Source organism: Excalfactoria chinensis, chromosome 15 (assembly GCF_039878825.1).
Source record: "Excalfactoria chinensis isolate bCotChi1 chromosome 15, bCotChi1.hap2, whole genome shotgun sequence".
Classification (NCBI taxonomy): domain Eukaryota; kingdom Metazoa; phylum Chordata; class Aves; order Galliformes; family Phasianidae; genus Excalfactoria; species Excalfactoria chinensis.
In genome coordinates, this window is record NC_092839.1 from 7,519,756 (window position 1) to 7,546,164 (window position 26,409).

At 50.4% G+C, this 26,409-nt stretch overlaps 1 protein-coding gene across 1 annotated transcript; it reads right to left on the minus strand.

Moving 5' to 3' along the window:
- Positions 1-4,483: 4,483 nt before the first annotated feature.
- On the minus strand, positions 4,484-15,654 carry RBBP8NL (RBBP8 N-terminal like). Its single transcript, XM_072350426.1, has 13 exons — positions 15,588-15,654; positions 14,649-14,691; positions 14,254-14,349; positions 14,001-14,113; positions 13,621-13,693; positions 12,440-12,606; positions 11,972-12,054; positions 10,419-10,567; positions 8,651-9,449; positions 8,147-8,303; positions 6,809-6,876; positions 6,352-6,478; positions 4,484-5,651 (listed from the first exon to the last, which is right to left on the minus strand). Exons 1-13 carry the CDS (start codon positions 15,652-15,654, stop codon positions 5,533-5,535), a joined length of 2,061 nt encoding a protein of 686 aa, XP_072206527.1. The 3' UTR covers positions 4,484-5,532.
- Positions 15,655-26,409: the final 10,755 nt, after the last annotated feature.

Sequence of the window (26,409 nt, forward strand, 5' to 3'; positions counted from 1 at the left end):
ACAGTTTTGGGCTTCCTGCAAGCGAGGATGGCACAGCTGCACAGACTGTCATCGCCATAGAAAGGCTCGGCAAGGCACACTGCTCCCGGTCTCATCGTCATGCTGTACAATATAAGCACACCCTCTGGCACACCCTCACCTCCCAGCACTCACTTCTAAGGGCTGTGCCCCATGTGTCACCCCGGATGGTGTCAGTGCGTGCTGCTGACATCATGCAGCAGCGTCCAGATGTGAGCACACATCTGGGAGCAAAACACCACCAATCCAAATGATGGCCAATGGCATGAACTGAAACTTGTGCCCTCAATAGCAAACAGATGTCGAAACTGTCCTGTAAGATGCAAACAGGTGCTAAGGACTGTGTGATGAGATGATTTTGGCTTACAGTTACAAGTGGTACGTTAGCATTTCTACCATAATATCCATAGCACTTAATAATATCAGCAGTAAGGTGGAAGATATAAGTTTTTTTTCTTGTAGGCTCTCATTTAAGTAAGAAAGCACAGTATAAAATCACCCCTCAAAGTCCTGAGAACATCCTCAGTACCGTAAGATATTCCATATAGGTCAGAGTTGGAGCCAAAATGATTTGGCAGAACCATCTCACATCACAACTGTGACAAAACAATTTGGGATAAAGAGGAATTAAAATCCTTCCTGATGGCAGGAATAATCAAATAAGCCACGGGGTAAATGGGCATGGAAACCTCACTAGGCTTCCTGCAAGCAGTTCTCTAGAACTCAGGATTCAAATAAATACGTCAAAAATAAATAAATAAACAAAAGCCATTTCTTTTTCTTCATCTTTCCTTGCAAAAGCATCTGTAGGACGCAAATTGCCCCACTGAGTCAGCACAGGATGAAACAGTGGAGGTGGCCTACATTGCTTGGTGGGCTGCTGCCTTCAAAGCTGAAATCCGAGGTCTGAGTATTGCGGTGCTGAGAGCTTTCATCTGCATCTGATGGGCTCACAGCGTGTGGCTGCATTGGGCACGGTGCTGTGTTTCATAGATCTGCTGCTAAAAGAGATGGGCGGCCTCACTGCATCACTCTCACGAGGTAGGGGCTGGGTGCAGGGCAGGGGGATCTCTGCTCTTTGTTGCTCCCTGTGATGGGGTATTGCTGCTGCTGGGGAAACTCTGCTTTGGCTGAGCACACTGCAAACATAGGGATGCTATTTTAGAAAGGGGATGGGCTTGTCTCTGTGTGTCTGCACAGCTTCGAGTTCCAAGCTGGAGCATGTAGGAATCTTAACTTCTGCCAAACCTCAGGTAAAAGCAGGTGGTTCTGCATTTCTAGCAGCATCACTGAATGGATATGCATACAGTAAAGCACTGTTTTGAATTTCCAATACATAACTCACTTCACTTTGCTCCTGGACTAACAGATGGACCTTAAAGGATGCCCTAAATGATGTGGACATATGGCTGGTTAGCCAGGAGTTGCTGGAATAAGGCCCTGCTCTGGCTCTTATTTATATATACTATGTGGGGAATAGAGGTACCAAAGACACTGGGAGATTTTTTTCCTACATACAAGACTGCAGGATTTGGCCTGAGCATCTGATATGAGACAGCATTTAAAGTACATATGTGGGCTGGGTGTTATGTGTTTGCAAAATCATGGCCTGAGCTCAAGCAAAGATAAGCAGGTCAGGAATATATTTAGGCTGGGAGCCAGAGGAGCAGCCTTCCAGTTGGAGCAGCTGCTTGTAGGAAGATGAAGCACAAGGAATCTCTGTACATTTTTCACCCTGAGTACAGAGTAACCCTTCTGCAGCGCCACATTGCTCAGGTGCTCCTCTCTGCCAGCCTGTGCCATCTGGGGAATGAAAGGGAAACAGTGAAAAATGCTGCTTTTGTCCCAAAGCCCAAATGCTGGGGCATGGTTTGAAAACAGCAGTGATCCCACAGGCAGCTTCTGAAATACCCTCCATAACCCATGGTTACAGCAGCACAACCTGTGCCCATTGATTTCAGGCCCTGCAGCAGCCTGGTCAGCACAGTAACAGCCCTCAGCACTCCGCTGTGAAGAGCTCAAGCCCAGGGGATGCCAGGCAGAACAACTCCCTGCAAGGAGGTTGGGGTGAGATGGGGGGTCAGACCGTGCTCCCAGGTAACGGCGATAGGACAAGAGCTGGTGGCCTTAAGTTGTGCCATGGGAAGGTCAGGTTGGGTGCTATAAAACACTGTTTTTCTCCAAAAGAGTGGTGATGCAGTGGCACAGCTGCCCAGGGGGGTGGTGGGGTCACCATCCCTGGAGGTGTTCCAGAGCCATGGAGATGTGACACTGAGGGACTTGGGCAGTGGGTGTGATGGAGTGGGCTGGGGTTGGTCTCAGGGGATATTAGAGCTCTTTTCCAACCTCACTGGTGCTGTGGTTCTGTGATTCTCATCCCCTCTCCTGAGCAGGCTCCAGCCCAAGGTCCTTGTGCCACAAACCCCTCATCCTCATGAAATCCTCTCCAACCACCATCATGGCCAATCAAAGAGATCACCATCACAATCAGCACATTCATTCCAGCTACCACATTTGGGACCACACGTTCTTGTGAGCTCCTCCAGCCTCTCCTATATATTATGCCTTGGAAGTTTTTGCAGGGTACCATTCCCACATGAACAAGTAAGGCTCCAAGTCCTGCCCTTAAGCTTTGTCCCATCAACATCAGCAAGCTGTGGGCTTGTGGCTGCCTGTACCATGCCTGCAGAGTGCATCTGACCTTGGGAAGCACTCACCCAAATGTCCATCCCACTCATATCCCCCAAACGGGACTTAAGCAAGAGCACAGCAATGCCTGGAATGAGTGTTCCTGTGGTGAGCGGAGGGGTGAAGTTTTATTCCCAAAGCCAGCACTATAAATGGGCATCACTGAGCAGATCCCATTTAAAGGGATTTCACTACAGAGAAGGTGGAAGTCAGCCTCATGAAAAAGAAACAGCCTTAGGATATCTTCAAAATACTTCCTGCTGTAGAGGGAGTGACGCTGCCGAAAGCTTTAAGGGAAGGAGGAGAATCTGGTGTGCAGTTCTCTATTTTTGGTGCTTTTAGTTCCTGCGTCCCAGCACAGCCCTGTTCACTCCCAGCTCTGTTGCTGCCTCCCTGCACAGCAGCAGCTCAGTTACAGTGCAACAGAGGAACCTTTGTGTGGTGGCATTTTTTTTTCCCCCAAGATGGAGATTTATACTCACATCGAGGCTTGCGCAAACATATTTCTTACAGCACTTTACAAACCGGTAGCTGGAAATGTCACTTTGCTGCTGAGTCAGTGGGAGGCTGATGCATTGAGGACAAGGGGCTGGTGTGCATCCCCCAGGTCTGCGGGCTGAGAGCAGCCAGCAGCACTGGGAGAATGATTCAGCACCCACAAATGCTTAAGGATCAACAAGCAAAAAGCTTGCAGTGGTCTGCAATCGGAAATGTTTTGCATGACGGCCAGAGAGGCAGCCAGTCGTGCTATTTATTTCTGATGGGCTAAAAGGGAACAGCAACACTCACCCTGTTGCTCTTTCAGATTTGCACAATTTCAGGCTCAGCCAATGAGTGAACTGCAACCAAGTTGTGTTCCCAGTCTGGTCCTCTGGGAAAGCAGCTCATATGCACAGGCACCCCACCTGCACACACGTCTACGTGGATGGCAGCAGATCTATGGTGTGTTCAAACAAAATCAACATGGGCTGCCAGCCCTCCAGAAGGACTGAGCTGGTTTTGGGACAGCCTCTCTTCTGCTTTTTTGCTCCATGGGACATAACTCACACACTCATCATGGGTGGATTTTGGGTCATCGCACAAGGCAGTGCTCAGAGGTTCCTTCCTTATGGCAGAACAAGCTCAAGCCTCAGCCTGGACATCACCAAATCAGTACTTGCGTTTATCTGTCAAGAATCCCATAAGCAAGAGAATGGCAGCAGAACTACAGGCACTGATGACTCTAGCAGTCACCCATGGCCCCGCAGCACAGTGGTGGATGCCAGCATTCAGGGGCTGGATGGAATGCAGTGTGTGAAGTATTATTCCCCCCAATACCTTGCTACGTGTGCTTTGATTCAGAAAAAAAGAACCCACAACATGGTTGGTTTGTTTTTACAGCGATGAGATTGTCCCAGCTATGAAATACGTGTTACCTCCTGGAAACTTGGTGGGGAAAAAAAAGGAAAGAAATTGGTGAATTTGTTTCTCTTGGCAGCACTTCTGCTTATTGAGGGATGGTCATAGGGAGGGAATTATTTTATAGTTGCATAAAATCTCCCTCCCTCTTTCAGTTCTCCTTGTCTCAGGCTACCTCATTGCAAGCGGACCCTGTTTCCAGGCTTATATCTCCTCTCCTTTTATGTCTTTCCTTTTCCCTTCCCTTTACCCCAGCAGTCCGGGGGAGGCGTTGCGGGGCGCAGCGCGGAGCGGTTCTGCCCAGCAGGCGGCACTGTGCGCCTGCGGCTGTCTGTTCTCAGCGCCGGGCCCAGGGGTTGAGTTCTGCTTTCTCCCTTCTCGGCTGCAGCGTCTTTTTGCTTTATCATTATTGTTATCATTATTGTCTCTATTTATAATAAATATATACATTTATCTTTTTTTTATTATTCATTTTTATTTTGCCTGGCTTGCTCTATGGAAGTGGAAACACGATGCGGAGAAGATGCCCATGCCAGCTGCATGCCTGGCTGAGGGTTTGGCTTGCCATGCTAACGATCCCTTTTCCCCCTCCGTGTGAATGGGACAAAGAAACCCTCAATACAATAAGAGCAGTGCCTGGCAGAGGAAGTGGCTGCAGGCAGGAATCACGTAGGGTAGGTGCTGTCTCTGGCACTTTTGTTTCAGCTCTGTTTGCTGCATGTGTATGAGGAGCAGCCCTGCCCCCCTGCAGCTCTGCTCACCCCTGCTCTTCATGTCCCATCCCAGGCAGCAGCACTCCATAACTCAATGCTGAAGGCCATGATTCAGGATAATTGCATGGGAACAGTTTATCCACATGAAAACAAGCTCTCGACAGTACCACTACGGGCAGCATGAGCTGCTGAGCTGGAGCTGTGCTGTGGGGGCACAGCCAGGAACACACACCTGGCTCTGCTGGGGACACCAGACATCTCAGGCACATTGTCCTTTCTCATGCTCTTGTCCCTTTTCTCTCTGGGAGTCTGTCCCACCTGCCTGGCCCATGTGCTCTAATGGAAATCCATGGGCTCCGCAGCTCAAACAACATCCACACTTGCATGAAACCCAGGTCAGGACTGAATTGATGCACGGGGACAACAGGACCTGCAGTGCTCAAGCACGCAGTGGGTTCTGGGCCACAGGGAGCAAGGTCAGGGTCCCTCCCAGCACCAAATCCTGAGGAAGAACATGGTCCCTTTTCCTGGAACCAGGATGAGGGTCCACGCTGAGCCTCTCCCAGGGGCACGCAGGGAGGGCTTAAGGGTGCTCTGCTCCTGAAGTAATATTTATGGGTCCTTACAGACAGCAGTTGCTCTCTGTGTTGGTGGAATGCTGGATCTGAGCTCTTCTCCTTTGTCTGCAGTGTCCACGTGTCTCTGCACCACCCAGTTAACTCTCTTCAGAGGTGTCACGGTGGGAAACCAAGCAGCTCTCTGCTTCCTCTGTCATCCCCAGCGAGCACTGCTCCACTTTGACTTTCTTTCTTCCTCTCATTGCCTTCTTGGAGCCTGTTAACAGCAAAATGAGCCCAGGAGTTAACTGCAGAGTGATGGATTTGCATCATTTGGCATTATGAGGCCATTGTGGCCTAATCCCAAAACAGGGGCCGCACAGGGGGAAAGCAAAGTTCAGCAAAAGAGTGTGACAGGGCCATATGTAAGGCTTGATGGCCACCCTTGCTTATTCTCATCTTTATCAGGAACAGCTCTGCTCATTCGCCTGTAGGAAGTGTGGGCCCAACCCATTCCTTTGTCAGCCAGGGAAAACCTCTGGGGCCACAGTGGAAAATCAACTGAGCTGGCAGAAACCTTGATCTGAATGTCAACAGCTTACTGCTGGGAATTTAGTTGTCCCCAGCCAGCTCCTCACAAGTGGTGAGCAAACAGAAGGGATGTGGAGCTGCTAGCTTAGGTGCTTAGGGTACTCTCTGGCCAACATGCATGGCTTGAGTTGGAAGGAACCTTAAAGATCATCCAGTTCCATTAACATCTCTGCTCTGGCTGGCGATACTGTTGCCAAAAGCATGGTCCAGCACAGCTTATTGCAGAGAACCAGAAGACTCTACTGTATCATGCTGGGCAATCATCTGTGTGCACGGTGGGATTTGTTTGCAGAGGAATGCCCATGAATAGGAAGGTGCCCAGAGCCTTTGGGTGCTGCACTAAAGGAGCCTCTTGGGAAACAGAATGAGAAATTCCTCTTCCCCACCTTTTGTCCAGGAATCCTGTCCTCTTCTCCTCTTCTTCTGCAGTGCATGAGCTCTTTCTTTGGAGCAAGAAATTTTCCCTTCTGATTGGGCTTCTTGCAGGACATCATGTTCATAGGAAGAAGCCACCTGCACCAATGAGAAGAGCCATCAGTCTACAAAATACCTGATTGCCAGTGCACTGCCTGGCTGAATTGCCAGGGACCTGTGTGACCATCACCACAGAGTTGTAACAAGGGCTGGAGTTCAGAAACCTGTCTGCAAAGAGTGACATATCTACCCCTCAGCAACCAGTTAGGTAACAGTGTAGAAATGGGTCTTGGCACCTGATGCAACAAGAGCTGTCACTCCTGGAGGGAGTTGGGCAGGGACAACCGCTCCTGCTCCTCCCGGTGCTCCCAGAACAGGAATCCCTGGTCCAAAGGCACTGTTTGACCCAAGAAACCAAAGCCAACCAACCTCACTGTCTGTTGTATCTGTGTCATCAGATTCCTGCTTTATGGACTCGTCATCGTCATCATCATCATCTAAGGAAACAAGGAATTAAGGGTTTTTGGTTGACATGGAGGACAAGTATGATACAGAGCCATGGGCCCAGAGACCCTTCATTACAAGGTGTCCACATTCATAGAATCACACAATCACTGAGGTTGGAAAAGACCTCTAAGATCCCCAAGCCCATCCCAACCCACCATACCCACCCGATCACATCTCCTAGTGCCACATCTCCACAGTTCCTGAACACCTCCAGGGATGGTGACCCCACCACCTCCCTATGCAGCTGTGCCAGTGTCTCACCACTCTTTCAAAGAAGAAACTGTTCTTAATATCCAACTTGGACTCCCCCTGGTGCAACTTACAGCCATTACTTCTCTTAAAATAAAGTTGCATCATGTCACGACTAGCAGCTTTGGCAGCAGGAGATGTGGGGGAGCCTCTTCCCTGCTCAGCAAAAGGGGTTTTGCTGCACACAGCCCCGAGGCCACACAACTCCTGGCACATATCTGTACACACCCAGCCCCTGCATGGGGCCAGGACCCAGCACTGCCCCATCTGCCCACCCCTTGTACCAGCAGGGTTGAAGCTGTGTCCTCATCCTGCCCAGCACACTTAATGTCCTAGAACCCAACCCCATCCTCATGCTGCCCTTCCAGGGGTCAAGGTCCACTAGAAAGCACAGGAAATATTTGTTTGCTCCTTTGTGTCAGCCTTCAGGTGAGAAGTGAAGAAAGTTCTGCATTTTCCCACACCCAGAATGTAATCAGCTGAAATTCTTCTGCTATGATGATATCTTCTTAAGATGTAAATCACACTGGGCTTTTCCCCCTCCCCCCCCCCCCTTTTTTTTTTCCTCTCCACTGTGCAAAATCCCACTCCCAGTGTTCCCAAACCACTCCGACACGCCCAGACCAACTAATCCAGGTGAACTCAACATTCTGGCCAAGCCAGTAGGGCTGGTAAGGAGCAGCTCCCCATAGACATACACGTGTTGCCCACTGTGCTCCCCATGGCTGTTGCTCTCCCCCCCACACCAGTAAACCCAGCCCTGCCCCACAGCCATCAGCAAGAGGAAGCACCCCCCCAGTCAGAAGGCACAGCTCAGCTTCAGGATGGAAAAAGGTTTTATAGAGGATGGGGTGGGGAAAAAGGAAGAATGCAGGTAACAGCATCCCTCCCCCTTGTTCTAAGGAGCAATTTAGGAGGATGGGGAGCACCTGTTGTGGTCAGCAGGCACTGCAGGTGTTTGCAAAGGTTGTTTCCCACTGCAGTTGCCTTCATACACACACCAAAACGCACCTTTGGCATTTGTCTTCTCAGATGTCAGGTTTGCCCGGGGCTCTTTACCTGGTTCTTCCTTCTGTGTACTGGCTACCAGTCTCACCCTGGGCTCTGGAGGAGTCTCTGTGTTGCTTGGTGTTGACTTGTTGATAGGATGCACCCGGGAGAGAGAGAGCTGTAAGGGGCAGTGAGTGCAGAAATCCCATAAGTACCACAAATAGAACCACTGCCTTTGAATGTGGGAGAAAAGGGCCATCCCCAGTCCCATCTCAATGGCCATGACAAGTGCTGGGATGAGCATCACCTCTACCCAAACTAGTGGGAATGTGGTGCAGGTGCTGGTGCCCATCTTTCCTCTGAGCTGGGTTGAAAACCCCATTGCCAAACATGTGACAAAACCACCTGTTTCCCAGCCATTTCAGAGTGGGACATTAATTGGGATTGTAATGACACTGGCACTGAGCACCAGAATCCCAACAGGAGGGAAGGGGTTGGTGTGATGCCAACCTGAGCTGTACTCACCATAGCTGCCTCCTCTTCATCGTCCTCCTCCTCCTCCTTGATGGCACCTGGCTGCCCTGTGAGCTGTGTCTGGGTCGCATCATGCCAGCGGCTGTGGGGCTGTGAGCTGTCCCGCTCCATCACATGTCTTCTGCAGGGGCCCTGCAGGGGGCTGTCCCCCAGGCTCAGATGTGGGCTGCTGGCCTCCTGGTGCTTGATCCATCCCATTCCCCTCCCACGCCCAGTGTCTGACAGGTCCAGTGGGACATCCACACCATAGTCTCTCAATGCTTCCACCTTTCCTCGGTGCTCAGAGCCATCCCGGCTCAACCAGATCTCCCTTTCCACCTTCCCATCCACAACATCCTCCATCCTCTCCTCCTTGCATCCCACTGTGATGCTAAGGCACGGGGACAGTGGCCTCTCCTTGGGCACAGCTTTGGGCTCCCCATCCACCCTGATCCGATGGCTTTGCTGCTGCTCCAGATGCTGCAGCCGCTCACGGTGCTTAAGGAGGTGCAGCTTCCCCTCCAGGTGCTGGTCCCTTACGTACACCACGGCTGCAGGGAGCTTCAGCAGGGCAGCTCTGTCATCCCAGTCATCACGTGGCCTTGTCCTGCCATCACCATCCGTGGCCCTGAGTAAGCGGCTGTGGAAGCTGCTGTCTCCATCAGATGGAAAGTAGCCACTTGCCAGGCCCAGCTGGTGCAAGGCAAGGTGCTTGTTGAGGAGGCAGAGCTGCTCTTTGCGGGCAGTCAGCTTTAGACTTTCATAGGATGGAGCAATCTTGGGGGATATTGGCTTGTTTGTTGTTAAGTAACTAAAAGAAATAGGAAAGAAATCACATTTTGGGGGGAACCTTCATGATTTTCCAATTCCTGCAGGTGGTGGTAGGGATGTGGTGACTTCAAACTGCTGCTGAGAATCATAGAATCACAGAATCCTTAAGGTTGGAAAAGGCTCTAAAATCCTCAAGTCCAACCCCAATCTACCCCACCATGCCCTCTGACCACATCTCTCAGTGCCACATCTCCAAGGTTCCTGAACACTTCCTGGGCAGCCCGTGCTTCACCGCTCTTTTGGAGAAGAAATTGTTTGTAGTATCCAACCTGGACATCTCCTGGAGCAAATTACTTCCAGTACCTCTTGTCCTGGAAGCCACCAGGCCGTGCATCCAGAGGTCCCCTCCCTCCCACCATGGCTGTCCCCAGACTCTCCCAGTAGCTTGGGGGACCTGATGACAGAGGAGTAATTCCTAACCCCACTCCTCAGCGGATCTCTCACAGTGCCAAGGAGACGGCACCGTGTGTGAACCTGCCCATGCAAACTGAGTCCCTGATGTTGCTCATCACTTGGCAAGCACCCTGTGTGTGAGCAGTTCCTGGGAATGCATGGCCGATCCCTCCCACTGTGGGCAGCTGGCAGTCTGCAGCCAAACAGCCTCCTGTGCTTCCAAAATCAATGGGGAGGAGAAGCCCTGGGAATCGCTGAGCCCTGCAGAAAAGCCCATTAGAATAGATAAGGAGCAGCACGGACTGCTGCCTCCTGCTCAGCCAGGTCCTTACTCTGCAGGCTGGGGACAGGCACCTGGGTCTGTCTGAAGGTGAAGTAACATGAGACCGGACTGGTTGAGTTGGATTCCAGTCATTTTTTCTCAACTGGGAGACCCTCCCCAGGGCTGTGGGCATTGTGAGAAGTGTGGACAAGAAGGTGGACAAATAGGAAATCATAACTTAGGAGCCACCTAATGGGATCCTGCTCCTGCAAGGGGCATAAACAGAGGACTTACGACTCCAGGCTGGGGCTTCGTTCCTGCTCCGGTGGCAGTGGGGTCTTCCTGGCAGGTGGGGACACTGCAGCCCTCGAGGGACTTTTCTCCAGGCTGTGCCTTACCAGGGCGATGGTGCCGTGCAGCTGGTTGGCAATCCTCTGGGATGCCTATAAGGAAAACTTGGGTCAGACACTGGGATGTGTGCAGGGGCTCTGAGAGCAGCATGTAGCTCTGAGAGCTGTGCTGGGTGCAGACCCAGCTCTTCGCCCATGTTAACAGAAACTTCTCCCGGCTGTTCCATATCAATTATTCCCCATTGGCTTTTACAGCAGTTCCCATAGCAGAGGTGGTAAGAAGTGATTTGATATAGTTCCAATCAGTGGCTGAATCTTAATTGTTTTGGCTTTCCCAAGAAATCTTCCCTTTGTGTTTTCCTCAATATTCTTTAATTTCTGGCTGCACCGATCTGTGACCAAGGAGACCACATGCCTTGTCTCAAGCCAGCGACTTAACCAAGATAAGACCCTGTAAATTCCCCAACCATTGCTCAGGGCTCTGGGCTTCATTCCATACTCCTGGTATTTCTTTGGGGGTGCTTTTCCAGCAGGGACCCAGCAATGAAGCCAGGATGTCGCGATCCCATCTGCTGCAGAGGGCTCACCACGTGTTCTGACTTGACTTCTCCCTGCTTAACAGAGATGTCACCAATCCTTCCTGTGATCCCCATTAATTATCCTTGCAGCCTGCCTGCAGCCTCACCAAAACCTCACTTCACCCACTCCTTCAGGTTTTCTGCAGAGTTCAGCTAAGCGAAGGCTGTGCCAAAACAGAAGTGTCTGTGTGGGTGTGTATGTGGGCTTGGGTTCCCATGGCGAGAGCAGGGCTCCAAGTCCTGCAGCTTCATTTCCCACTGCCCAGAATCATCATATCACTCAGCATCCCTCAGCTGACACACGTTCTGTGCTTCAAAGGCACGGCTGGCTTGTATCTATGCACAAAAAGGCAACCAGTGAATGCCAGTCCCTCTGCAAACACCACTGTTCATTCTGCTGCAGATGGAGAGATATCTGCGATGCTCTTGGGCAGGTCTGCTGTGCTGCATTGTATTCTGTATATCCAAAAGCTCCACCATTCACATGGTCACCAGGCTTTGCCACCGTTCACAGTGCTGCAGCCTCTTGTTCTTGATTATCATTTAGAATAAGCTGCACCAATACATGAGTTGACGTGATCTCCCCATGAGAAAGATTTTCTTAGCAAGAGAGGAACCACTGTGTTGGGGAGGGGTGCTGTTATGGAGGGCAAACTGAAGATGTACTTTCCTACAACAGGGAACAGAAGCCTATACAAATCTAAAGGATTTGCTCACAGATAGTGCCAATTCCCCCAAAGAATGCATCTACCACAAGGGCATTTTCCTCCTTATCCATGGAAACAGCATTCTGCCCAATTCTAGGTAGTTGTTTTACCCTCTAAGTATTTCCTACTCATTCTTCATTCGCTTCAATCCCTCCTAACCCAATGCAGATGGGAGCAGCCCTGAGGACTCTGGGCTCCCTCTGTCAACTCACCATTTCTGCCAGGCTGGCTTCTTGGAGGACAGTGCTTGGTGAAACCCTGCTGCTCGGAGAGCTTCTCTGTCCTGTGGCCTTCTCTGCAAAAAAACACATAACCAGCCTCTGGGATTGTCCCACTGAGCTGAAATTTCCTTCTGGCTCTAGCAAGTATGTGAATGAATGGACTCTCCATTGCATGCATAGCTGGCACCAAGGCAAACATACGGTCTCTGCACCAAATGGGCTGTGGCTGCATGCCTGTGCAGAACCTGTGTTAGAGTGAGAGCACCCAAACATCCCCAGCTACTGTTTGCACAAAGCAAAACAGCATATTTGTCCCTATCCCGTGAGAGCATCTAACTGAGCTGCCAGCAGCTTGCTCTATGCGCTCCAGGCCCATTACTTGAGCAGTTCTGCCCCATGGATCAGCCACTCTGTCTCATCTCCAGGACCCCCGAGGTGTGTTTGGACCACAGCACCCACCTTCCCCCACCTCGAGCCCTGGCACACCGTGCTGGGAGTCCTCTGTTGCTCCAAGAGCCACTCTTTCAGTGCTGGTGCTCCTGCTAGTGGGGGACAGTAATGGCAGTGGGGAACTGGGTGTGGAGCTGCGCTCCCTGGAGATGGCTCCTGGGTACTTGGTTCTGTCCCTGCAGAGAGCAGAAAGACACAAAAGGAAAGGGCAGGAGAAGGGAATCATCAGTTTGAGAGCCACTGTACCAGCAGCTTTGAGTTACAGAACCTGATGTGTAAATATACATATTTATATATCATGTGGATAGACCAGATCTTCAGCCTCATGTCCCTCCCTTTCAGGTTATCACTGTCTTGGCTGCAGTTTGCAGCATGAGACAGAGCCAGCATGACAGCTCAAGGTCTGATTTCCCCACCTGCTCATGGATAATGTCATGGGGAGCCATGAAGTTGGGTAAGACAAAACCCCACTGCAATAGTTGCAAAAGCTCTGTGAAAACCTGTACATCCCTGTCTGGTGTAGGGCTGGATTCAGGACTACTGTCACCATTTTGACCTGGTGGGTCCCTTGGGTCCCCACAGCTTGGGTCCCTGCAGCTGCTGTGAATCTGAGCACCACACTTTTGTCACCAATCAAGTCCTGACCAGATCCTGATGGCAAGAAATGGGTGTTGGTTGGAACCTTCCAATGCAGCAGCCCAGGGAAGAGCAGAGCTCAGTGCTTAGCAAACCCAGCTGGATCAGCAGCTCCCAAACTGCTCAGACCTTGGAGAGCATCGGAGGATAGAAGTGAGAGTTTCTCTTTAAGTGGGTGGTGCTTCTGTTCTCCAAAGAAAACACATTTCTAAACTAATCCCTTGGTGCTAATTCCTCTGGACTTTAAGCCCTTGAGGAATGAGCTGATTTGTATGTACCAGCCTGCCTGGCAGGTTTCTTGGCTTTCAGCATTAACCTGCTGGAGCAGATCTTTCCCTCCTTATCGCTGGATCCCCATGTTCCCAAAGAGTCAGCCATTGGGTGCAAGTGAAGAGGGGAATGAGCAAAGCTCAATGAGGACTTGGACCTTTACAAGTATTTTGCTGTCTTAATGTCTACAGGAACCCATGGGAATCAGATAAACTATTACTGTGGACACAAAGGTCCAGATGTAGCCACACCAGCACCCTGTGCCATGAATGACATGCACTTACTCTGGGCTCTGGATCCTCTTCAGTTCTTCCTTGAGAGTTTTGTTCTCCTCCTTCAGGCGGCTCATCTCGTTGGCTACAAAGAGATACCAGGAGAGCTGCAGCTTTGGGTGCTGCATGGAGCAGGATGGTGCTCGACCTCTTATCTCTCTTTTTTCTGGAGATACAGAAGGCTGAAACCCCAGCTCCACTGCTTCATGTGCAGTTGTCAGACCTGATTCCCCAGCACTTCCATGCTTTCATCGCTCCCTCCCTCCCTCCCTCCCTTCTCTCAACCACCAAAGTTCTCCTGAGTGTTCAAACATTGAGTGGCTCTGTGCAGGTATCAGAAAGCACAGCCACAGCAAGCCAAAGCTGAGCTTACAGCAGACGTTGGTACCTACTGAGAATGAAGATGTGCTGGAGGCTCTGGAAATGAGAATTCTCATATTCATTCTGCTTCTTCTTTGCCAGCTCCTGGGTGACCATGCATCTGTCACAGAGACCTGCCCGCAGCCTGGATGAAAACCCATGGTTGGGAGCTTGTTACCATGCATCCACACGGGGAAATGGGGACCGTGTGTGTGCAGAATAGTGCCTTCCTCACCATTACCTGGAGATGTGAGTGACACCAAATAGCCGACCATGAAATCCTACCTGTTTTCCAGCACTTTTACATTTTCTTTGAGGACCTTCTGTTGTTCCCTTAGTTGGTGGTTTTTAGCAAACAACTCTTCAATTCTCTGGGCATCACTAATGCAAGAAAAAAGGTCAGGAAAAGAGAATTACTGGGCTTTTCCCAATACCTATGGCTTCATCCTCAGTGCCCAGCCTGTGGGAAGGGTTTCTGCGTTGAGCCCACTGTGCTGCTTGCACTGCTGGGATTAAAAGGCTTAAATTTGGCACTGCCAAATAGGTGAAGCATGCTCTCTAAAGCAGGCAACCACCTGCTTAGGGCTCATAGGCACCTCTGCGAGGCACAGAAATGCCTGGGGGTCTTAAAACCCATCCCCTCCACCTGCTGGGACATCGGCATCACAGGCACTGCTCACCGGCACTTCTCCGTCGTCAGCTCTGTTAGCTTTGTTTGCAGACCTGCAACAAGGAACAGAAATGGAGAGCTGGAGAGCTGGGTGCTAATTGCAAATCTCACAGCACCTCAGAAACAAAAAGCCATCACCTGGCTTCTGTCTGAAAGGAACTACTCCGCTTTGCAAACCACAGACCTGAGAAAGACCAACACACCGCCTGCACAAAATGACACCGTGGTTTGACATAACTGGCAAAGCTGTACAGAATGGGAGCACGTTTTGCATTTCCACTGTTTAATGAATTTGCATTTCCCCTCCTCCCCCAAAAAGTCTGTTACAGTTTTGTTTCTGGTTCTTTTAGCTCCAGCAGGCGTTTCCCAGGTGGGCAGTATTTTATAGCTCTGGGGGCTGCAAAGCGTCTCGGAGAATATTTACAGCTCAATGAGAACACTTTCATTGACGGATCTGCAGATGTTACGTTTTGTCAAATCTATTTTATGCAAAATAGATGTAAACATGTGGTTTAGATTGCTCAACAGTTTCCTCTAACTCTCCCATGGCCTGAAATCACAAAGACAAAAATGAATTCATAAGCCAGAATCTTCCTAAAGCGCTGTTGCTTTGTTCATAACGCCGGCACTGGGAATTGTTCTAATAGGAAAGCAATTGGATTTGGCATTTGCTTCTTTAACTGAATGGTTCTTACTTTAATGATGTATGACTGGGAAATTCCTGAGAGGAAGAAACTATCTAAAGTTTTCTGTAACAGGGCCTTAAATTCTTGTTGCTTCTTCCTTATATTCTTTCCCATTCTCTCCTTCCCTAAATATCCAAGATGGTGACCAACAAGATGGATGAAACACACCATCGGAAGGTTATTTGAAACCAAACAGATCAAGGAAGCATCAAAAAGGATTGGATTTTGTTCAGCTTTTAAGAAGGCTTCTTTTGTCTCCTTACCTTGGACTTCTTTCTCATGGATTTCCTTAAGCTTGTTCAAGAATTCTGCAAAGCTCTCTGTGCTCATGTTCAGGGCTGTGCTGTGCTCCTGGGCCACGTGCGAGGGTGTCCTTTAGTCTCAAATTATTCAGATTTTAGCTTAGAACAGAAAAAGATATCCAATAAAATTTTTATCTTGTGGATAATTGGCTGGACTAGATGATCTCAATGGTCTTTTCCAATCATAATGGTTCTATGATTTTATGATACGGTGTTTTGCTAAGTCTTAGAAAGAGGACAAAGAAATACCTTCCCAAATATCCTTCCCGAATATAGGAAGTAAAATAATTTGCTCAGCCACACATGCAACAAGAGCAGTGTGTTCATTGGGTTTTTCAGAACAGTGTACCCTGCATCAGCCCAGAGCTGGGAATGCAGACAAATCAGAATAGCGATGACGTTGATAGTGGGAACACCACAGCAGCTGAAAGTCAGGGTATTGTAGGGCCCTATGTGGGGGGCAGGGCTCGCATCCCATCCTGCTGGGAACAGGTGATGAGAAAAGTCTTTGTTGCCCTAGGGCTGGAGCCTGATGGCTCCATAAATGCTTGCCCAGTACAGCCACCCAGCTGCCATTGCCCTGGCTGCCCCTGCTACCTCCTTGCACCTGGGACACCAAAACCAGAACCATTAGCTCCGTTTTCCAGATGCTTGGTGAGATGAAGGCTGGGTGGGGTCTGTGGCCCCTCAGAACCATGGGGAGGGCTCAGGTCTCTGCCCCCTCTGTTCCTGCCTTGGTTACCCCATTGATGCTGTGGGGTTAGGGTCAGTGTTAGTTAAGCTGTGGTACCCCCAGCTCAGTAAGCTGTGAGTGACAGAACTGCAGGTGTTGGAAGGGACCTCTGGAAATCATTCCGTCCAACCCCAAAGGCACCAGGTAACCATCAATCTGAAAGTCAAGTGGCTGGTTGTAAAATCTGCCCTGACCCCAGTGATCATGAGCTCTGAGGCTGCCAGCAGGGATGCTGACATTCAGCTATTTTCTCTCCTTCCAAAATGGGAATGCTTAGCCAAAACCTTGGGCAGTAGTGGGACATGACACTGGGTCCCCCAGATAGCTGCGGTCCCTTCTGGGCCAGGCAGTGCTGTTGAACAGCATGTATATGAATGCCACTGTGGGACACTGCAGAGGGTCCTCCACCTGCATTGGGTGTGTAATTTGTTTGCTGTGAGCCAGCAAGCCCTGCAGAATGGGGAGAAACCCGACAGCCTCATAGTCTCATGGGAAGGGTTCCGCAGGTGCTGCACGCTCCCCATCCCTGCCGGCACCCGTGCGCCTTTATCTGCATGCAGAGCAGAGGTGTGCCTGATCGCCTGCATATGCAAGATGTGGGCATGCAGAGCTGGAAGGAGAAACTTTCCCCTAAAGGGTCTGATTTTAAAAAGAAATTAGACACGCGCCAGTGAGCACAAGCAGCAGGCTGGGCTTGTGTGCTCTCACCGCGCTCAGCTCAGCATGACGGAGACCAAAACACAGATCAGAAACTCAGCTGCAAAACCACTCTCTTTGAACATGAACCTCTGAGCAGCCCCCCCTTGCCTTTTGAGCATAAAAATCTAAGGAAAAACCATTGCTGCCCCTCCCGTGGGCAGAAAGCAGCCTGTGCCAGCAGTAGGTGATGCCTCCTGAGCGCGCACAGCTTGTTGCGGCTCGCACAGCCAACAGGCTGCTCAGGATCAGCCACCGTGAAATGGGATTGGGAGCTGATCTCTTCTGCTCAACCTCAAAAACCACTGCTTAACAATGAGCCAGGTGAAATAATACCCAGCTCATCTCCGACAAAAACCCGATGAAAAGATGTTAACGAGAACACCATCTGTGCAGCTGGCAGCCTGTTGGGATTGCTGAGTCCTGAATATGGGGTGAGGGGGAAATGGGGAGATTCACCGCTGCCTGGTAAGGTGCTGGTTGGGAAGGCTTTGAAGTGCTAAAGGATGGGATGGCTTTGCACCTGGAAACTGACTATGTGTCATGGTGTGGGCTCCATTCTGGCCTTCCTGTGCTGGATCAGCCCCTACTCACACTGCTCCCAGTGTCACCATCCCTATCTATGGCACTCAGGGCTCATGCTGGGATGTGCCAGGAATGAGATACCTGGGCTGGGATGTGGGGGGAGCCAGGTCTGAGCCCCGCCAGCAGTGCAGGCAGCTGCTGTGAGTCAGCTCTGTGGGCAGAGCCTGGTGGGTCAGGATCTGGGCTGTAATTTTGGCTGGGGTGTAGGCAGCAGCCCTGCTCCCCTCACACAACTGCAGCAGGGCTGGGACTGTCCTGGTCTTTTTCTCAGTACTCCTGATTCAGCAACAGATATTCCTGCCTGGGGATTTGATCTTGAGCCTTTGGATGAAAAAAGCTACTGAGATTTACCATAATTTACACAACATGGTGCTGGATGCTGTGGGGTCAGGAGCAGCCCCTCGGTGTGCTGGTGGCACAGGGCTATGTGTATCTCAGAGCCATGGGTGCCCTCTGTTTGCAGAGCCCAGTGCTGGGGCCAGCCCCCATATCTGGCTACTTTGGAAAGAGAACCAAGGGTGATGCTTGTTCTCCATATCCATGGTTGGGGGGGATGATTTCCCATCCCCTGCTATGGGGTTCAGGAAGTGAGGGACTTGAGCAGCACTGCCTGTTTCGGAAGAATGAAGCAGCTCTTTGGCTAAATGAGCTTAAGTCATTCAAAAATAAATAAACTCAAGACTCTGAAGTTCTGACACTATCAGATCAGCTCAGCTTAATGGATTTACCATCAGGTATTTCCTCACCAGCAGTACTGGAGAGGTTCAGATTCAGCCTGGGTTTGTGTAACACACATTTTGCTGTGTGACTGCTGGGCAGCGCTGCTTTCATTAGCCAGACCTCTTTTTCTTGGCCACCGCTCTATGTTCCAGTCTAATTTTAGAAATAAATGAATTTATACTCACAAAAACTGCCTCATCAGTCATGGAAGATCTGTAGGGCCTTTGGCTCACTGGGTGATGCTTTTTCTTTCTCTAACACCTGTGGCAATCACCAAAGTGCTGCGGATTTGCTCCTATTACGTTATTACTGCTCCTAATCTCCTGCCTGGTCACACACTCAGACCCTGCAGTCATGCCATGGTGCTGCTCGGAGCATGGTGGGATTTGGGCAAATGCATGGGTTGCTCCAAGAGCCTGAGCAAGGACTCAAAAGATGGTTTAAAAGAGTCCCTTATCTGCCTGTGCATCTAGGGGTAACCACAGCTTCTATAAACATCGCTTAATTAACACCTCAAAATGCTCTGGGAAAAAGGTAATAAAGCATTATTGCGTTTTTCAGGCATTTTAATTGAGAAGTGGTGAGGCTCAAGGAATAGCTCAAGGCTCTGTCAGGAGCAGAGGTGCACCCAAAGCACCCAAACATCCAATGCTTTCACAGCCTACCCAAAACCCCCACATGGGCACAGAGGGTGGGAGCAGCATAGGGGAGGGCTGGGGAGCTATGAATAGATATTGTGCATGGCACCAGGAGCACCTTAAGCACAAACCCCATCCTAACCACACTCACATAAAGTGGCACCTCTGCACCAGCTGTGGCACAGTGTGCACGAGCATCCTGAGTCAGTTCAACATGAATGAGAAGTGTGAATTTCTCTCTTCTGGACATGATGCGGGTAATGAAGTTCTTAACTGAATCCACTTTTCTCCTCAATGCTATTTATAAAAGGAAAACACCTGCAAACAAGTGCTGGTGGAGCTGAGGGTCTTCTGCCCACAGGAGCTTGTAGGGCATCATGCTCTGGATCTGGCTCTGGGATCCCTGAAAATAGGGATGCCCCAATAGGTTGCCCAAGGAGCCCCTGCTGATGGGGTTCCCCCAAGGCGGATGCCCTACAGGGATGCTCTGGGACCCCCTGCCATTGGAAATGCCCAAATAGAGATTCTCAAGTGGGAATGTCTCAGGACCTCCTACTGGTGGCGATGTTCTGATGGGGGATTGGCTGTCTGATTTGGGACAAGGAGGGTTGCAAGAGGCCATTTGCAAGGGTCTGCTCTACATAAACCACACTCACAGCTTTGGAAGAATTTATGCTTTGGATTCCCCTTCATATCCCACATTGTTCTTCCAAGGCAATGATGGCACAAATCTCTGACTCACAGCACAGCTCTGGCATTATGGCCAAGTCCCTGCTTACCACTCAGCCCCACACCATGCCATGCAGCCTCAGTCAGGCCTTTTTAAGGGTTGAGGCATCTCTGCTTTTCCCAAACACTTGGTGACACAGTGGTGATGGGGACACTTTACCCACTCTGGGTTTTGAAGCAATACCATGAACTGGTGTCCCCCACCAGATCACTCAGAAGGACGAGTGCTTTCAGTGCCCTAAGGAAGCATTACCCATCAGGGCATTACCCCCAGGGCATTCCTCATCACATGACCACTGCAGCAGAGGAGATGAGAAGCAGGCAATGGACACAGCCCTTTTCTCCTCCTCCACACCCTGGTATCTCCATCCCTTCCCTCAGCCTGGATGTAAGGTAGAGGAGAGCAGAGAGGGCACAAAAGCCTATTGGGCACTCTGTATTCCCAGCAATAGAAATACCACTGATTTAGGGTAAGAAAATCGGGATAGGAAGTGAATCTGATACTGGGAGCTGTCTACTTCTGAGTGCATGAGATGCTGTACAGAAAGGGCAGAACTGGGGGGTGAAGCTGTAAGAACCAGGTGCTGATACCGGGGCAGCAGTGCCACCTGCCTGGTATGGGCATTGCTGATTGCCTCGTGCTCCCACAGCACATCCCGGTGAGACTGAGGACAGGGCTCTGCCTGTATTTGCTCACTGAAAGCTTTGATACTCCCTGCCTCCGGTCCCTGCTCTTTAGATGTAAACGTGACTGGACTCCCGACATACACACCCCAACGCCCACAGCCTTCTCTGATCCTTGTGCAGCTATCGCACTTAGCCCGAGCAACAGCAGAATGCTATTTCTTTGCATTCCAAATCCCAGTGACACCTCATTGCCTCTCCTGTTCAGACTGACAACGCCAGAGCAGAGGATTTGTTAGAGGATAGGTCCCCAGAAGCCCAGCTCCCTGCTGCCCAAAGAAGCAGAGCTGCTTTGCAACATGCCTGCAGCTCCCTGGCTGCTGGAAAAATCCCAATAGCCTCCATGAGCTCAGAGAGGTGGAAGCAGAGCAAGCAAACCTGGGACACTTCCCATGGGCTGCTGGTACTGAGTGACAGCACACGCCAAAGCACTGATGTGCAGTTTTGGGGCCATTCCCCAGCTCCCTCCCAACTCCCTGTTCCAGGTGCCGGGGGACAGATAATAATCAGCATGGGCACAATACTCACATGGGGGTCTGCGTCTCTCCCTGGGCTCCTCAGGCTCTGTTAAGCTGTGATCTGAGTGCAGTCATCTGGGACACGAGAGACAGAAGTGAGCAGTGTGGGTGAACTTGCACAGACAATAAGCCATAATTTTTTTTCCCTGCAGTCTGACCTGCTCTACTGGTTTGTTTTCTTTGCCCCAGCAGCAGAAAGGAGGCACAGCTCAGCCGAAGCTGCTGAACAGGTTCTGCCGTAATAGAAAAAAGTGGCAGGACCGGTAGGGTTTGAATCCAGATAGAGATTTGATTGTTTTCCCATAATTACAGCTCAACCTGTGCTGTTGGTTGAAATCAATCACATCAGCAAACAGACCCATTTAAATCATTCAGCCACCAGTAAGGTGGGAAGTTTTTCTTTTTACATAACATGTGGCTCCTTCAGAGGGGAAGGGAAAAAAAAGAACTGAAATGACACCAGCATCCTGTTAAGCTCATGCATTTGTTAGGTTCACTCAAGGGGACTCTGCCTTTACAGAGGGGCACTTTTTGGTGGTGCAGCTCAGACAAGGAGCTGTGTTTGGGCTTGGGATGGTGTGCAACGTACAGCACAGGGTGGCAGACCCAATACACTTGGCAGAGGAGAGGCAATGTTCTCCAAATGGCACATCTGAGAGCTTGCAGGTGGGGGCTGAGAGAAATGCTGCTGTCCTGGGTGGGTGCCTGTGGCACTGTGCAGTGGGGGATGCTCTGGGGAGCAAAGGTTGAGCAGGGGCTGTGGGGTTGACCCCAACTGGCAGCCATTGCTCATCATGGCTTGTCTCCCCACTATGGCTGCTGACACAGCAGCTTCCACCCAGCCGTGGGCCGCTGCAGCCCCAGGCAATGGGGACACATCCCTGAGCCTTTGAAGTGCAGCATCCCCCAGAAAAATGCTGGCTGCCACGTGCTTCCCACCACAGCTGGGCAGGAGCAGCCTTCCCCCGCTCCACTGAAGCCACAAATGTGCAGAACACAAGAGGTGCATCTGCATTTGGGTAGAGAAGGGGACTGGATGCACGGAGCTGAGCCCCTTGGCTGAGTTTCCCATTGGGAAAGCCCTGCTGCACACCCCGAGAGCTCAGTCCCCCAAAACAGGTCAGACCCCGCAATGGCATAAGATCACGTCCATCCTCCTGCAGCCCCATCCCCACCATGGTTTACACCCTGTTGCTGAGCTGGCTGGTTCAGCAAGCTCAGAGCAGCACTGAGCATCCTTGGCAGCGTTTCTTGTCAAACATCAGCTCTGTGCTTCCCTGGTGGCACGTGGATGGGTCGGAGAGGCGGGGATCAGTCGGGGCTCGCAGGAATGTGGTTGCACTCCCACGCCATGGAAATGGGTGGCAGGTAAACAAGCAGCTGCTCAGCAAGCCTCGGTCCTTGGCCGACCTGTAGGGACAGTTTGGTGGTGGCAGTTTGCTCATGGAATTCCTGACTCGTTCCTCTGCAGGAGGGACATGGTGTGGGGCTGCATGGGCTATTTTACAGCTAGTGCTTTGCATGAGCCAATGGGCAAAAGGAATTGTTTGATTCCTTTCTTCTCCTCTCTTTCCTTTTGGTCCATTTGCTCTACAAAGGAATTAGAGATTGATTGCTTGATGCAGCCCAATACCTCAAGTTGATGTTTGCGGTGATGGAATTAATGACAACCACATGGACAAGGCATCCACACTGTAACAGCCCAGCCAAAGGCTCAGAGCTCTGCCAGACAAACAGCAGCATGCAGTGGCAGTGGGACAAGCGGCACTGGCCTTGGGGGCACCATTGTATGCCTGCTCCAGTTGCTCAGCAGCTGCACTGTTGGCACCATCTCTGGCTTTGGGAAGGGGAGCAAGAGGGTCTGGTGCAACAGGTGGATGGGTTGTGCCAATGGGTGAGGAGGTACTTCTGGGTAGCAGAAGGTGATGCGTTTTGAAATAGTCTCCTCCTTGTCTTGTAGATGTCTATTGGAGATCACGCAGGCTGCTTGGAGAAATCATGGTTATGCCAAAGATTGCTCTGCTTCCCAGCTGGAAAGCACAAAATCTGGACAGGAATTAAATTTCTTTACAGCCTAGAACTTAATAATAATAATAATAATAACAATAATAATAATAATAACAACAACAACAATAATAATAAAAAAACGTTATGCAGTTTTTCAGGAAAAACCCAGAAGTCTCCTAAGAAAAGTAACATGAAAGCACATGGAGACAGCAGATCAGGACTGAGATAGATGACTGGAACCAGAAACCAGGGGATGAGAAGCCCTTGTGGAAATGCCTGCTTTACCTGCACAGCTTTCCTGGTGCATCCAGTGGGGTGAATGAAGCTGTCTGTGCCGTACAGAGAGGCACATGCAGGACACATTCACCTGCAGTGAAAATCTTCCCATTCACTTTTCAGGACTCTGATCTATTCCATCCAAAAGACAAACGTCCCCTTTGCTCGGGGCTTCGAATGCGGACGAGCAAAACCTCCCGTGCCTGGGTTTGGCAGATTTCCCTCGCGACAAAAAGAGAGCAAGGCAGAGCAAAGCCAGCTGGTTTTCCGCTTGAGACGATTACAACGTCCCACTCCCTTCAGTGCAGCGACCAAAGCACGCGTAGCACGCAGCCTCCGCCAGGGGCTGCTGCCGGCTTTGCAAAGCGCTGCTTGTGGCCGGGAGCTGCATGTGGCCGGGCACGCGTGTTTCCCCATCCTGCTCATATGCAGCAGCAGCAGGAGGTTCCCCGGTTCTCATGACCCACCTCTTATTTCCATTACTTCGAGATATAAAACCAGGCTGGATGGGAGTAGAGCGGCCGCTCCAATTACACCGATGACATAGACGGAGTAAATTCTGTTTTTATGTGGGCTTTCCTCTTGTCTTCTGCTTTTGGAGAGTGTAACCTTGCTTCTCTGAGTCCTCCCACTGTTTTCAAAAGCTTGTGAGGTCCCCGTCATAGTTAGCAACCAGAGCACAATGCCTAACAGGGAGAAGGATGATCTTTCCCCTTTCAGAGTATTAAAACATTCAGGCTCACAGCAAAGGGCATCACTCCACAAACCCAAGAACCTCACACCAGCAGGAAGCTTCCCAGGCCTGGAAAAGGCCATTTCTGCAGGGGGTGGGTGTCCCATGTGGGGATATCGGCGCTCTCTGTGTGGCTCTTTCTTGGTGTGGATTCAACAACTCAAGTGCCTGAGGTGTGGCCACAGAGACCTGGAGCGAGCAGGGACAGCTGACAAATGAGGGGTGCAGATCTCCTGGCTCTTTGCAGTGCAATGGGCACTATCAGCATCCCAACATGCAGATGGAGGAGATGCCAATTTGAGAGACGGGAATGATCTGTTGAAGATAATGGAGCTCACTTGTGGCCCTACAAACCAGACCCAGGTAGGGTACAAAGTCCTTCCTGCAGAGGGGCTGCATCCACCAGCTGCCAGTCTGTATTTATCCTTTGCCTCTCACAGTGGCTATATATATTGTCCAAACTGAAACAGAAGGGCAAATTTCCTGCTAAAAATCCTCTTTTCCTTCTCCTTCTTGGGCTGGAGAGCTGCAGCCGTGCCTCCAACCTCCTCACACCGGTGCTGCTTTGCCCTTTAGCTGTGGCTTTTCTCTGGGCTGGAAGGAAAAGCAGATGAGTCCTTCCCATGTTGGCTCAGTTTTCCTTCACCTCCTTGAACCTGCAACATCTGGGTTGCAAACACGAAGGGAGAGCAGCATTTGCCTTCCAAGGTGCTGCAAACGTGCAGGGGAGTACAAAGACGGTGGGAAAGCGGGTGGCAGCTGTTCTCAATGAAGCACAAAACGATGATGGAAACGCATCTGTCCATGCCCGTTTTTGGCACAACATGTAGAGTCAGGAAACACATTGTAAGTCTTCATGATCCCACCTGCATTCACCTGTTGCTGTCACTGTTGCTCAGATTTTTCCCAATAGCCCAACATATGAATATTTGGTGCTCTAAAAAAAACTAAACGATGGGATAGTTTGCAGGGCACACTGGCATTGTGGTCCCTGTGCCTGGCTCTCACCACCGAGGAGGAGAGCAATGACATCTGGTGGTTTTAACCATTTCCTCTTGGATCCGAATGCTGATCCTGCCTCAAATCCATCTTTATTTTCTCCCCTGGAGACAGGGGAACTACGTCCATTCTCAGCTGGCTCCTGCTTGGCTGAACCAGGGAGGACCCTGCTGTGCTCTGACACTTCTTGGCTCTCCTGTGAGTGGCCGTGACTCACTGCACTGAGCAGTGCTCCTATCACACACTCCTCCATCTCTGCTCTGTCTCCTATGATATCCATTTCCCTTTGTCACTTCCTCCTCCTCTGGCCAAAGCAAAATAAAAAATTAAGTGTGAATCTCCGAACCAAAGATGCTTTGGGGTTGTTTTTGTTTTTGGTTTTTCTTTAAGCAGACACTGAGAAGTGAGGAAAAACCCTCCTTGTAAATTATAGTCCCATGCAAACAGCTCCGGTTGCACAGAGAGTTTGGCAAATTGCAGAAGATGCAAATGTCAATGGAAGGAACTCTGGCAGTAAATATTTTTCACGACTGCTTCGTTAGCAAAACTTGTCATTAGAATGGCTCCTGCTCTCTGGAGCTGGGGAGGGATGACAACTCTTTAGTGTTTGGTGGATTTCAACACTTCCCCATAAAATACAGCTATGCCATTTATTCCCATGTAATGAATCCATCGGTACTATCTTTCTTAAAGACAAGAAAGCTTATTTTGAAGTTCAGCTGTGGCACAGACCCTTGAAAAGAGAGATGTTCCGCTGCTCTCCTCTTCCAGGTTGGACACCCAACAGATGGAGCCTGGAAGCACCACTTGCTTTACCTCATTGTTTCCATCTTCTCCATAATAAGAAACCAGGAACTGTGGGGGTGCCCACCATGTGCCTGTCACCATAGAGTGCAAAGAGAGAAGCTGGATGTTTCGTGGAGCCGCAGAACCCAGAAGGTGAAGAAAAGGACTCAGCTAAGCAAGTACTGTGCTTCCACATACAAATAGCTAAGCTGGCGATAGCAGCATTGAGCTCTTCTTCTAGGGCCAACATCTTTGGACATGTCAGATTTGCCTTCAGGCCCCATTGCTAATCTGCACAGCTTGGCGTGGTGGAACTGCAGCATGTGCCATTGTGCAATGGCTCCAGCTGTACAAAGAAGGGATTTATGTCCCTTCCTCACAAGCATCTCTTCTATTTACAGGGACCTCTGTGAAATTTTGCTCTCCAAGTCCAAAACTCATATTGAGAACATGATTTCTTTGGGCCACTATTTCTGCTGAGCCGCACCAATGGCTGGGGCAAAACTCTGACTTTCTGAATCCCCCAATTCTTCTTGCCCTGCCCCAATAACTACAAAACCACTGCACCCACACACTCCTGGATCTTGATCTTAGTCCTGGGGCTCCTTTCTAGTTTGTGAGTCTTTCAGCAAGTTCCCTTCTGCATGCTGGTGAAAGATGTGCCCGCTCCATGCTCTGT

Excerpts from the sequence above, each read along its gene's own strand:
- RBBP8NL (XM_072350426.1), bottom strand. The coding sequence starts at position 15,654 with ATGAGCACAGAGAGCTTTGCAGAATTCTTGAACAAGCTTAAGGAAATC. Across the intron at positions 12,607-13,620 it reads AAGAGGATCCAGAGCCCAGA|GGACAGAACCAAGTACCCAG; the intron begins GTAAGTGCATGT and ends TGCTCTCTGCAG. Across the intron at positions 10,568-11,971 it reads AAGCCAGCCTGGCAGAAATG|GCATCCCAGAGGATTGCCAA; the intron begins GTGAGTTGACAG and ends TTTTCCTTATAG.